The sequence below is a fragment of the Sus scrofa genome, chromosome 9 (assembly GCF_054392235.1).
Source record: "Sus scrofa isolate SSC_HxYL_T2T_F1_AM1 chromosome 9, Sscrofa_HxYL_maternal_Yorkshire_Landrace_v2.0, whole genome shotgun sequence".
Classification (NCBI taxonomy): Eukaryota; Metazoa; Chordata; class Mammalia; order Artiodactyla; family Suidae; genus Sus; species Sus scrofa.
In genome coordinates, this window is record NC_139391.1 from 70,209,287 (window position 1) to 70,222,821 (window position 13,535).

Consider the following 13,535-nt stretch of genomic DNA (forward strand, 5'->3'; position numbering starts at 1 on the left):
GCAGAAAATTTAGAAAATACAGGGTGGGAGGGATGGACTGGGGGTTTGGGATTGGTATATGCACACTGAGGTTTATGGAATGGTTGGCCAACGGGGACCTGCCATACAGGTCCTATGATATATTATGATATGTTATACTCTGTAATAATCTATACATGTATGACTAGGTCACTTTGTTGTATGGCAGAGATTGTCACAGCTTGTGCATTAACTATACTTCAGTGAAACTTTAAAAAAAAAAAGAAAATTTAGAAAATGTAAATGAGCACAAAGCCAAAAAAAATGTACATTATCTCTAATTTCACTACTGAAGATAGCCATTCTTATCCTATTTTTGCGATCTGCCTTTTCCACTTAATTTTGCATCTTACTAAAATATTCTTCTACATTGTTTCATCATTGTAATAACTGTGTAATAACTATTGCTTACGATACTAGTAAAACTCCAAGCCTTTTTATTTTAAGCGCTTCCTGCATTTGTCAGGCGCTGGCATCACTGAATCTTTGTAACTTGAGATTCCTGCTTTTATTATCCCAATTATCCAAATAAGGAGAGGGAGGCACAGAGAGACTAAGTCACTCACCAAAAGTAACACAGCAATAAATGGCAGAAGCGGAACCCCTGTTTCCACACTCTACAGCCCAGCACACCGTGGACATGCCATAGTCTGTTTATCATTTCCCCAGCAGGGTAGGAGAGCTGGGCCTTACACTTCGAGGGAAAGCCTGGCCTTCTGAGCGTGGCTCTGGTAGGAGAAGCAGGATGGTGCAGGGGCTAGAAATAGTTTCACGGGGGCGGCCCAAGGGACTAGAGATATTTAGCCTGGAGAAGACTTGGAGTATTGGAGGGACAGTGAGGACACGCTCAAGGCCATCATCAAACGTGAGATGGGCTGTCAAGTGGGTGAGAGAAAGTTTCGTCTTGAGGCCCTTAGGGCAGATGAAGGCCAGGGAGCTGAAGTTGAAGTTTACGGAGAGCCAGTGTCCTCTGTGGGGCCAACACACTGGCCTTGGTTGGGCAGAGTGGGTGTTAAATACATGTTACATGACCTGCTGCCATCCCTGGCTTGCTTCACATGGGGGGAGGGCCGGTACCACCCACGCCATACTGTGCTCCCCCACAAAGCATTACGTCTCTGAATCTTAACTGGGGGGTCTGCTCCCCATTCCACCCCTGCCTCCGGGAGCCTGGCCCAGCCTGGTACCTCTCTCCGTCTATCCCCTCAGAGGCTGAGCAGCACAGCCTGGCTTGTGTCATGGGCCACACAACTCCTCCATTATGCATGAGGGGACCCAGCGGTGAGCGAGTGAGCAAGTGGGGTGGAGGGGTATGAGTGGTTATTAATAAACAAGTGTATTGTGTAGCGTTCCATTCACAGCCCTCTCAGAGGACGTGGTGGGCTTGAGATAATAAAGCCCTGTTTATGCCACAGAGCGCTGGGGAGGTGGCAAGTGGGAGGTGGCAAGGAGCAGGGGAACCAGGAGTTATTTTGATTCCACCAAGGGCAGGACTGCTCTGTGTTTGCTCTGAGGCCAGCTTCGAGGCAGAAGGTCCAGCTGGGATTTTGCTCAGGCCCACGTCCGCCCCATAGGATGGCCTGGGGTCTAAGAATGCCTAGCTTTCCATCTCCACCTGTCCCCGTGGAAGGAGACTGAGAAGATGCTAGATGAATGGGCCATAGCTCCTTCACCCCTGCCCTACCTCTCGGCCTCCTGTTCCCACCCCACTCCTCTTTCCAGGTGAGTCTTTCTGCTTGGGCCTCAAAAATCTCCATCATAGTTTCCTGATGATGCTGGAATTGTGTTTGTGTACAGGGTCAGCAAGAAGCTTCCTAGCCAGAGAGTGGACCAGTTTGGTGTTCGGGATCAGGAAGATGAAGCAAGCAGTCTAGAAGGGAGAGAAGCAATTGTGATGAACGAGCTGAAGTTTAAGAGAAAGAGGGGCCAAGCTAAGGCTGGGTAGGGCAGCTTTGGCCAGAGGAATGGGGATGTTTGGGAAAATGAGACGCTGAAGGGTATTTTCGGCAGATGGAGAACTCGGAGCTGTGAGTTCTAATGGCAGAGCCCACATTAACTTATCTTCCCTGAGCCTCTTCCTGTCTCTCCTTCAGCCTTTTACTCCAGGCCCCACCATCCCAAACCAGCCGTCTCCCTCCAGCCCAGCCCGTCTGGCGCAGTCTTGGCACCTCTGGATCTCAGGCCAGGAATGCAGAAGCTGCTGATTGGAAAGAAGTGAGAAGAGGCCATTTTGCTCTTAGCTGGCTTCTAGGGATGGAGAGCAGGTCCTGGTTCAGAGGAGTCTTGGTTCCCTGTCACTTAGGGTGGAAGCAGAACAGGGGAGAAGTCAGATGCCTGGGTCACCTGGTGCCACCAGGAGCTGATGGCGATCCCCTTGACCCTTGGAAGTGGCTCTGGCCAGGAGCTCTCTTGAGTTGGGAAACTCTTTCTCTCTAAGTGGTGTGTGCCAGTTTGATTGTGATTCAGGAGGGAAGAGTAAGGTGGTGGTAGGTTGGTCTATCCTGCCCTCCTGGGTGCAGGGCTCCCTGTGGCAGAGATTTGGACCCAATGACTCCAAATTTTTGTTTGGAAAAGGATCTAGTGACCCCACTTAACCTAGGAAGTTTGAAGCCTACCTTAAGGCCAGAATGGGCTGGTTCTAGTTTATTGAGCCATCACATCCCTGGCTCAAACCAGAAAGGGACAACCTCCCCCAAAGCAGGCTGGACCTCCCCCTAGGACTCAGAGCCATGCAGGGTGCTCCCTCACCAGTGTGGACAAAGGAAAGAGGGCAGGCTTTCTCGAGCACAGTGCATCCAGAGTGTGGTCTGCTCTGGCCTGGCCTTGGTAAGGGGGATGACGAGGAGGTGCTATATAACATGCAGTTCCTTGTGGGTGCTGCACTCCTGCAGACGCTGTGGGCACTCGCTTCCCTGCCCCCTCCTGCAGTCTGAAGAAGCAGAAACTATTTTTAGAAGCATCTGCATGCTCTTGGGAGCCCTGGATCTGTGGTTTATCTGCCGGGCTGGATGCTCTTCTACTTAGAGAGGACGTGAGAGCTGGAGAAACAGCTGGGGGTGGGGCATGGGGGATGTGTGTGGTCAACTCAGTGGGAGTCAGCCTGGCTGGGGCACCTGGCCCAGCATCCTCCACTAAGCTCTTTGGGGGTTCCTACTGGCTGTGTTGATGGTTGTCATTTGCTGTGGGAGGTTCCTGGAAGGTCCAGGAACAGAGAGAAGAGCCTGGAGGCAGACAGGCTGAGTCACGCTGTGGGCCCTCTGCTCTCTGAGGCTGTTGTGCTCAGGAGGAACTGGCATGGTGGCCTTCCCCATCAGCAGCCGAGACCGTGGTGACCGTTCTTGGAGCGCTTCCTCTGCAATAGGCATTGCTGGAGCCTTGATCTCTGTCATCTCCTGTAATCCTCCCAACAACCTGTGCTGTCACTCTGCTGGGATCCAGAGAGTGAATCACGTTGCCCAAGGTCACACTGTGTGCCCTGGCTCAAAAGTCTGCTCTCTTGAGCCCTTGTGCTATGCGGTCTCCCAGTAGAAGGCCACAGCGTGTGTTCTTTCGGTGGCCCCAAGGACTGAGGTCAGATGCCAAGAAATTTCCTGACAGTGAGAGGGAGCTGTGTGCAGTATTCTTCCTCAGAGATCTGTGAGAAGCATCTAGCTCTTTAGCAGGGGAGGGGGCCTTACCACAGGCCAAACTCTGGATCGATGACCACTAGGGGGATTTTCCTTCTCGGGCTTTTGGCAACTCTGTCCTCTGGACCGCTAACCAGCATAGCCACTCCCTGAAATATGCCACACTGTGTGTCAGTAACAGGGGGTGTCAACGACTGCTAGCTTCAGGGCACACCAAGTGCCCAATTGGAATTTGGGATGTGGGAAAGGCTGAGGAGGCTAGAGAATTCCCCAGGCCCCCAAAGGAAGCTCAAGAGAGGGGGAGCTCCCCGTGACGCTCAGGAGCAGCCTGTGTGTTAATGGGCTTTTCCCTCTGCCTTCCAGGCAGATGTGCCTCGTTCCCACAGAAAACAGCACTTACTTACTTAGCCAGGCGCCTCTTCCTGGACCTCCCCACACGGAACACAAGCATCTGTGGTTCACGCACGCTTAGCAACAACGGCTGCTAAGGGCCCTCCAAGCTCAGCAGTGTAGGGGCCAGAGCAGAGCCCTCGGTGGGATCCGTGTGCTGGCTGGGGGGGTGGGGGGTGGTGGCTCCCTTTGGCAACCAGCTGCAGAGCTGCTCATGCAGTCTCTGCCCACCCCGTCACCCCGATCTGTACCACTGTTACCAGAAAGATGTTACCAGAATCCAAGTTCTTGTTCACAGAGCTGAAGAATGATCTTCAGGAACACACAGGCAGCAAGAAGCAAAAGTCTTTATTACAGGATAGCTCCCAGCACAGACACTGGGAGGCGGGGAGGAAGAGTCCCCCCCACCATTGTTCTATAGTGGTTTTATCTCTTAAAGATGGGAGGACCAATGTGGGGTCCAGATATCAGTTCTTTTTCCCATCGGCTTTGCTCAGTTCACCTATATCAGTCCTTGTCCAATACAGGTCTTGGAGGTGGATATGCCCGTAAGTTTTATGGCTCCTTGGTTCTTCTCTTCCATAGGCTGGGGGTTGCCATTCCTCTCATTCCTTTTCTATCAGTTGAGGAGTGGGTTCGAGATTAAAGTCCACCTGGACTTTAATCAGATACACATCCTATAGCAAATAAGACCTGTGGGGATATTACTCCCTGGAACCCTTAAATCTCAGATGTTAATCAATGAACATATCATAGAATATATCAGAGCCCATGTTCCTGCATTAACTACCTGATTGATTATTCTCCTCACCACGGGGGGTGGCCTCAGAATAATGGAAGGTGCAGTATCTCCTCCCTGATTTGCCACCTCAAGGAGTGGGTGCAGCACCCTGGAGGCAGTGCGGTGAAGTGGCCAGACATGTGGGTGGTGGAGCCAGACTGTCTGGAGTCTGTTCCTAGTTCTACCTCTAGCTGGGTGACCTCCTGGCTTCCTCGTCTGTCAAGTGTGATATTAATAGCACCTGCCTCTTGTCCTTTGTGAAGATAAATGAACAAATCCATGAAATCATTTAGCACAGGAGGAAGGGTACCTCTGTCCAGAGCCATGCGGCCACTTCGCTCTCTCTCCCACCTAGACTCAGAGCATCTTATGCTGGGCCAGACCTCCATGGGGGAGCTGTCCTGACCAAGTGTTGGTGGTTCTGTCCCCTGCTGCTCACCCTGGCTCAGGTGAAAGAATCCGGCAATATCCTGGCTGCTTCCTGCCGCCGCCCTTTTTAGCTCTGGAAGCCAACACAAATCTGGATGGACACTCAAGTTCAAGGTCTCCTGTTCCCGGGGCTGCTTTTGGCCCCATTTACTTTGGGTCCCTGGAGGCGAGAGTCCTCTTCTGGTTTAGCACCAGCCAGGTTTCTGACTTCACGGGTCTTCCTCACATCTCAGCTGTTGCCAGCACTGGGGATGGAATCATGGCTTTATTCTGTCCCCTTTCTGCCCAGGGCCCTGCCTGCACTTCCTGAACTTCCAACCTACCATCCTGCACCCACCTCCCTCTCTTGGCCTTCCTGGCTCCTGGTCCTGATTGCATCTGCCCCAGATCCTGCCCTTTCTCTGCCAGCATCCTTCTCCCCTTCCTGCTCTGTCTTGTCCCTGGTCTGAACCTCATCCAGGTTATTCTTCTCAGGGGTTCCTGTACACTTTGCATGCCTAAAGCAAACATCTGTCGACATTTAAAAGTACATAAAGACCCGAAATTTCATTTCCTGTGAATGCAGGATACTCTCTTTCTGGTATGAGAAACTTAAAGGAGGCCCATGTGATGGAGTCAGCCTGTATTTATAATGACTTTTGAAAGGGAGAGGTAACTTTCCACTTTGCTCTGGCCTGAGCCGGGTCAGGATGAGAGAGTGGGATGGAGGGAGGTGGAAAGCCATAATGCTTTCTGGCTGCCCCCAGGCACTGCCCTGTGCTGTTATTATTATTATTGTTGTTGTTATTATTATTATTATTATTATAGTTGACTTACAATGTTCTGTCATTTCTGCTATACAGCAAAATGACCCAGTCATACACACACACACACACACATACACACACACTCCTTGTCTCATATTATCTTCTATCAGGTTCTAGGACAAGTGATTGGATATAGTTCCCTGTGCTCTATGCCCTGTGCTTTTTTGTTTTGTTTTGCTTTTTAGGGCTGCACCTGTGGCGTATGGAGATTCCCAGGCTTAGGGGTCCAGTCGGAGTACAGCTGCCGGCCTGCACCACAGCCACAGCCACGCCAGATCCGAGCCATGTCTGCAACCTACACCACAGCTCACGGCAACACTGGATCCTTAACCCACTGAGCGACTCCAGTGATCGAACCCGCAACCTCCTGGTTCCTCGTCGGATTCGTTTCCACTGCACCACAACAGGAACTACTATGCCCTGTGCTTTTGATATATGTCCTCATTCGGTTCCTTCAATAACCCAAGGAGGCAGATAGCACAATCTCCATTTTATAGATGGGCAAACAGAGAGGTTAAGTGACTTGCCTGTAGTCACACAGTGATCAAATTTGCCAGAATCTGAATATGGGTCTGTATATTTCTTCTGGAATCATGCAGCCTCTTGTAGAAGGTAGGTTGGATCGGGATGTTAATGTAGACCCATCTGAATCTTGATTATCCTGGAGCTGGATTTCTGACCCTGAGCAAATCCAAGCATCCTGTTCATGTTCCTTCCTTTTGCGGTGGACCTCCTGGAAGGGATGGGCGCAGACCATGGCTTCCCCCTGCTTTCAGTCAGCTTCCAGATTAGACCAGCAGTGTGGGGACATGGCTGAAGCTGTCAGCTTCCCAAAAGTCACGTATGCCTGAGAATAGACTATATTTTGCCAGAAGAAGGGGAAAGGAAAACAGATCTGGAAGTGCCTGAATAATACAGTATTAGGGAGTTTCCATCATGGCTTAGCAGAAACATTATCTGACTAGTATCCATAAGGATGCAGGTTCAATCCCTGGTCTCACTCAGTGGGTTAAGGATCCGGCGTTGCCGTGAGCTGTGGTATAGGTCGCAGATGTGGCTCATATCTGGCGTGGCTGTGGCTGTGACGCAGACTGGCAGCTACCTGCTCCGATTCAACCCCTAGCCTGGGAACCTCCACATGCCTTGGGTGTGGCCCTAAAAAAAAAAAAAAGACAAAAAAAAATACGGTATTGGACAGTCGAAGTGATTCTCTTCCTTAGAAACAGGCTGCAAAGGCACATTCTGCAAAACTCTTGCATGTTGTCCAGGAGGCCAGAGTGCTGGGAAAGCCATGCAGTCCTAGGACGCACTGCTCCCAGTCTCCAGGCTCTCAGCTCTGCTCAGAGCATTTCCCTCCCCTGCTGGGGGCTTTTTGTGGGGAAAGATGTAAGTGGCATGGTAATGGGCCTAAGCCACACCAAGAGCCAATGGTAGGGACCAGCCACCCGGATCCCCCCTCCGCAAATCCCCAACCAAGACAGGATGTTATTAACTAGGTTTGAAGGAGCATTTGGAATTCTCACTTCTGAGGGGAGGTCTGATGGGGTCTTTGTCTGCCTGACTATGAAATTCTGGGGTTAGTTGGGAGAGGTGGAGGAAGGAGGGGTCTACAGGCCTCTTAGACTCAGCATTGAATGGCCTGGTAAATACACAGTCATTTGGGATATATTGTCTTTCTTCCTGAGCCTTTATGATTTGCCTCCTAAATTACCACTAAAGCATGTGACTTTCTTACCAGGGTTCTTAGGTTTTTGGTTGGGTTTTTTTTTTTAAACTTTAAAAATAAACAGTATTGAGGTATAATTTGCACTCCGTAAAGTGTATTCATTTTAAAGGTATAGTCAGATGGGTTTTGACAAATGTAGACACTCATGTAACCACCATCCAATCAGGATCAACCACCATCCAATCAGGATATAGATTATTTCATCTCCCCCCAAAATTCTCCCATCCCAGTCTTCTGCCGGGCCCTGGCCCCAGGCAATCTCTGAGGCTTTCTTTCATTGTAGATTGGTTATGCCTCTTCTCAATAGCTACCTGTTAAGCTAGCTGGTCTTATTGTGCCACTTCAAGAGTTTGATAAGCCTCGGGGGAGAATAAGAGTGATTTGATTTCCCCAGGTAGGTCCCTGCTCCCTCTCCATCCTTCCCTGAACTCTTGAGCTCTCGTTTGTGGACACAGATACCTTGGCAGGAGAAAGACACAAACCCCCCCACCCCCCACCCCCCTCCCACCATCCCCCCACCTCCACTTCAACAGTGAGTCTGAGGAGACAGTAGAGAGAGATTTCAGGGAATTCTGGCCCGTGGCTGAGGAACTCAAGATGTGGAGCATTCCCTTCTCAGTCGGGAAGTGGATGTGGGATCCGGGAGGGAAAGCCTGCGGGGTGGGGGTGGGGGTGGGGCGGTGGCGGGGATGCCATCTCTCCAGCTTGCAGGCTTTGCTGCCACTGTTGCTGCCATTCTTTGCATAGAAGTCGGTATGGAAGCTGCTCTCCTGGGGAACATTTACCCTGGGGTTCCAGGGTCATTTTGAGTGAATTGAGGAGCAGGGAGGCAGAAGAAGCAGACCTCGGAGGGCAGCTTCTGCACAGGAAGCTGGAGTGAGCAGTCCAGCTCCTCCCAGCCCAGTCAGGTCCAGACTGAGGGCTCTGGTACTGAGGGGTGTGACCTGGGCAACAAGGAGGTGCTGGAGAACAAGAGTGGGGAGCTTGGCTCATTGCTCTGTGGACTGGGGCTGATCAATGCCACACTTCTGCTTGCGCTCAAGTCTGCAGCTCACCCTCATCTTAGGCAAGGAGAAAGGGCAGCGGAGGGACTGACTCTTAGGTGGCAGTGGCGATCCGAGGTGGCGGACTGCTGTTAAAGGGCACCTTGGAGAGATTTGCTGCCGTTCGCCTACCTTTCTGGGCTCCAGGTGACCCAGGCTACAAAGCGGATCTATTTTAAGGGTGTTTTAAGGTTGCTTTCAGCTTTGGGGAAAATGGGATATAAACTAAAACCAGGATGTTGTCATTATGCTGGTTTTTTTTTTTTTCTTTTATCATCTTCATCATCACTAGTGTTATTACTCAATTGTAGTGAATTATACACAACATCAAACTTACCATTTTACCATGTTTAAGTGTACAGTTGGGGGGCATATGTACTTTCACTTTGTTGTGCAACCATCATCACTATCCACCTCTAGAACTTTTCATCCTCTGCAACTGAAACTCTGTATCCATCAAACACTGACTTTCTACTTCCCTGCCCCCCCTCGGCCGCCCCTGGTAACCACCATTCAACATTCTGTCTCTGTGAATTAGACTATTCTAGGAACCTCATATAAGTGGGACTATTCTAGGAACCTCATATAAATGGAATGAGTATTTGTGTGTCTGGATTATTTCATTTAGCATAATGCCTTCCATGGGTCATCCATGTTGCAGCAAGTATCAGAATCCTGTTCCTTTTTCAAGCTGAATAATATTTTGTTGTATAAATAGACCATGTTTTGTTTATCCATTTGTCGGCGGCTATCTGGGTTGTCTCTATGTGTTGGCTATTGTGAATAATGCTGCTGTGATGAACATTTGTGTACAGATATCTGTCTGGACATCATGGTGTTTAAATACTCAGCAATCCCTCCTGGCAACTCCTCTTACTTAAACCTACTGCCGTCCAAGGCCTGGAAAGCGATGCAGTTCTCTTTCCTAGCCTGCCGCCCTGTCCCTCCTAAATTAGTGCCCCTGGCAAATGATGGGCTTCAAATCCTTCAGTCTTGGATGGGTATTGGGAACTCAGGTTTCCCAGGCAATGGAGTTGAGTTCCTTTCTCTAGAAGCATTCTTTTTAGTGTGTCTTAGTTACTCTTGGCTACCAGTTGACTTTTGGAGTTTGATTCCATTAAGCTTTTTTCCCCCATGCTTTTTTATTAAAGTTTAGTTGATTTATAATGTTGTGCCAATTTCTGCTATACAGCAAAGTGACCCAGTCATACATATATAAACATTCCCTTTCTTATATTATCTCCCATCATGATCTATCCCAAGAGACTGGATATAGTTCCCTGTGCCATACAATAGGACCTCATTGCTTACACATTCTAAATGTTATAGTTTGCATCTACTAAATCCCAAACTCCCAGTCCATCTCACTCCCCCCTCCACCTCACCCCCTTGGCAACCACAAGTCTGCTGTCTATGTATGTCTCTATGTCTGTTGCTATTGTGTAGATAGGTTTATTTGTGCCATGTTTTAGATTCTACAAATAAGTGATATCATATGGTATTTGTCTTTCTCTTTCTGACTTAATTCACTTAGTATGAGACTCTCTAGTTGTATCCATGTTGCTGGAGATGGCATTATTTCATTCTTTTTATGGCCGAGTAGTATTCCATTGTATATGTACCACATCTCCTTAATCCATTCATTTGTCCGTGGACATTTAAGTTGTTTCTATGTCTTGGCTATTGTGAATAGTGCTGCACTGAGCAGAGGGGTGCACGTATCTTTTTTTTTTTCTTTTTAGGGCCACACTTGTGGCGTATGGAGGTTCCCAGGCTACAGGTCCAATCGGAGCTACACCTGCCGGCCTATACCACAGCCACAGTAATGCCAAATCCAAGCCTCATCTGCAGTCTGCACCACAGCTCATGGAAATGATGCTTAACCCACTGAGCAAGTCCAGGGATCGAACCCACAACCTCATGGTTCCTAGTCGGATTCGTTTCTGCTGCGCCACAATGGGAACTACACATCTATCTTTTTGAATGAAAGTTTTTTCCTGATGTATGCCCAGGAGTGGGATTGCTGGATCATATGATTCCATAAAGCTTCTTAATCCAAGGATACAATAGAACATTATTGTTTCTTTAAGGAAAGAAGAGAAACTAAATTTTATCAAGCACCTACTCTGTGCTGGGTACCATTCAAGGTGCTATCACAGTACCGCAAGCATCACTTACTTCCTTTGCCTCACTGGGCCACCCTGTGAGGTAGGGACAAAGCCTGAGTTTTAAGGCTAAGGAAGCAGAGGAGAGGTTTAGAGAGGTTAAGTTATTTGCCCAAGCTCCCAGAGGCCAATACTATTTCTATACCACCTAAATACTGCCCTGATCTTTCAAATGCCTGAGAAATTTTCTTTTACAATAGAAATCCAGGCCTGGCGTTCCCCCATATGATTTGAAAAGAATAATCTTTTAGGCTTCCTTGCCCCCGTTCTGTACAATATGGAATTATTAATCAGGGTTTTATTTGCTTTTCCAAATAAACAAGAGTAGAGAGCATCACCCAGCCTCAACAAAGTATGGACATTTGGCTAATCTTGTTTCATCAGTTGGGTTCTTCTTGGTCTGTAGGGTCCCCCCAAGGGGAGTGGCAGCAGTTGGTGTTTTCTGGAAGAGGGAAGGGGAAACGGCAGATCTGGGCATCATGACGCTAAATCTCTTCCCAGCTGGAAGAGTGTTAATTGCCACCGGTCGGAATCCCCGCTGACGGTTCATTATTTGGCTAGTTACTGAACCCCATCCAGGAGACGGGGAGAGGGGGACGAATCTTTTGAGAGGCCTGGCAAGACCTGGCGGGTGGTAGGCAGAGAGGCTTCCCTTTCTGAGCGTTTTCCCCCTACTGTTTGATTTTATTGGAATTTTTCTGAGTGAGAGGAAAGAAGGTTATATGAGGATAACTGTTCCCTTAGGGGAACAGCCAAGCAGTCTTGGATGGAGCGGGGACCAGTGGGAAATAAGCCTATGGCCTCCGCAACTAGATTTATTTAACAAACATGTTAATTTTTATTTTTGAAAGATGTCCACCACGTGCCAGGCGCTGTGCTAAATGCTGGGAATCCAACTATCACATGTTGGTATCTGCTCTTGAAAAATTTGTAGTCCACAAAAATAACAGCTGATAGCAACTAACCTCTGTGTGTGCCAGACACTTCGTGTATGTTGTCGGATCGTACCCCCCCAAGACAATCTGTAAGATGGGTCCAATTATGTTGATTTCATAGAGGAAACTGAGGCTCACTGGCATCCCCCGGAAGCTAGTGGGGTGGTGGAGCTGTTTGGGATCGGGCTGCCCCACCTGAGCAGAAGGAGGAGAGTTGGGAGGGGAGAGCGCAGGTGGAAGAGGGTAGAGGGACCAGGAACCATCTCTTAGGCTGTAGGAATGCACGTCTGTAAAAATCCACCAGATGTGCTTTCTCATAGGATTGGGGGCAGCCCAATGGTACAGTTTCCCTCTCCGCTTTTCACAGGATTGTGGGATTTATCTTTATTTCAAAGATAAGGCAGTTCTTTGGGAGGAGGGGAAGAGTGAAGACTGGAGCTTGAGAAAGTTCTTTCCTGAGGCTGCAGAAGGGGATGGAGAGAGGAGAATGAGCTAGGTTTGTTCTGTTTTTTATTTAAAAGAAAATTTGGTAGCATTCAAGGGAGAGCAGTTGTGGGCATGAGAGAAGTGGTTTTAAGTATAAGGAAGAGGCAGTTTCTGATCTGGTTTGACTTAGTCCAGATATGGGATGGTTTGGGGTCCTTGGGGTTGGGATGGACCACCAGTCACAGGAGAAGCTGGTGGTGACATCCATCTCCTTCTGGGATGACACCGGCCTGGGTGTCCACTTTCTTTTACATGGAGGCCTGCTTTGTGAGCTTGAACATATTTTCCAGGGTCAGATCAGCTACTATCGCTGTAGCAGGGGGCAGTAAATGACTGACTTTATTTATTATTATTATTATTATTATTATTGCTTTTTAGGGCCGCACTCATGGCATATGGAAGTTCCCAGGATAGGGGTCGAATTAGAGCTACAGCTGTTGGCAAATGCCACAGCCACAGCAACACTGGATCCAAGCCGTGTCTGTGACCTACACTACAGCTCATGGCAATACTAGATCCTTAACCCACTGATCGAGGCCTGCATCCTCATGGATGCTAGTTGGATTCGTTTCCATTGTGCCACATCGGGAACGCCAATGATTATTTTATTTTACTTTATTTTATTTTATTTTATTTTATTTTATTTTATTTTATTTTGTCTTTTTGTCTTTTAGGGCCGTACCGGCAACATATGGAGGTTCCCAGGCTAGGAGTCAAATCGAGCTGTTGCCGCCGCCTTACGCCACGGCCACAGCAACGTGGGATCTGAGCTGCATCTGCGATGTACACCGAACCTCACGGCAATGCCAGATCCTTAACCCACTGAGTGAGGCCGGGGATCGAACCCACATCCTCATGGATGCTAGTGGGGTTTGTTAAGCACTGAGCCACTACGGGAACTCCCAATGATTTATTTTAAAAGAAAACCTCTAACTCTCTTTACCACTCACCCTAGGATGTCCCTCATCCCTGCCCATGTTTAAGCTGTAACCTACAGCATAAGATAAATTTGGAAGACTCTGCCTACCAAACCAAGAAGGGATATGAATCATTGAAATGAGAGTCCCCGGCTGCATCTGCTTTAAGTAGCTGGGAGAAAAGGAAAGTGTGTATTATTAGCACTTTAACAC

General features: G+C 48.7%; 1 protein-coding gene across 50 annotated transcripts in view; it reads left to right on the plus strand.

Moving 5' to 3' along the window:
• The window catches only part of NFASC (neurofascin), a 212,422-nt gene that overhangs the window by 41,171 nt on the left and 157,716 nt on the right, over nt 1-13,535 (plus strand). For 13 of the 50 annotated variants that reach the window (XM_084976691.1, XM_084976721.1, XM_084976700.1 and 10 more), the window contains exon 1: nt 1,519-1,740. The exons of the other annotated variants lie outside the window; for them this stretch is intronic. In XM_084976691.1, coding sequence (XP_084832817.1) covers nt 1,661-1,740 — 80 coding nt within the window. In that variant the 5' untranslated portion in view covers nt 1,519-1,660. Of the gene's footprint in view, nt 1-1,518; nt 1,741-13,535 lie in introns of those variants that run through there. 50 annotated transcript variants of the gene reach the window in all.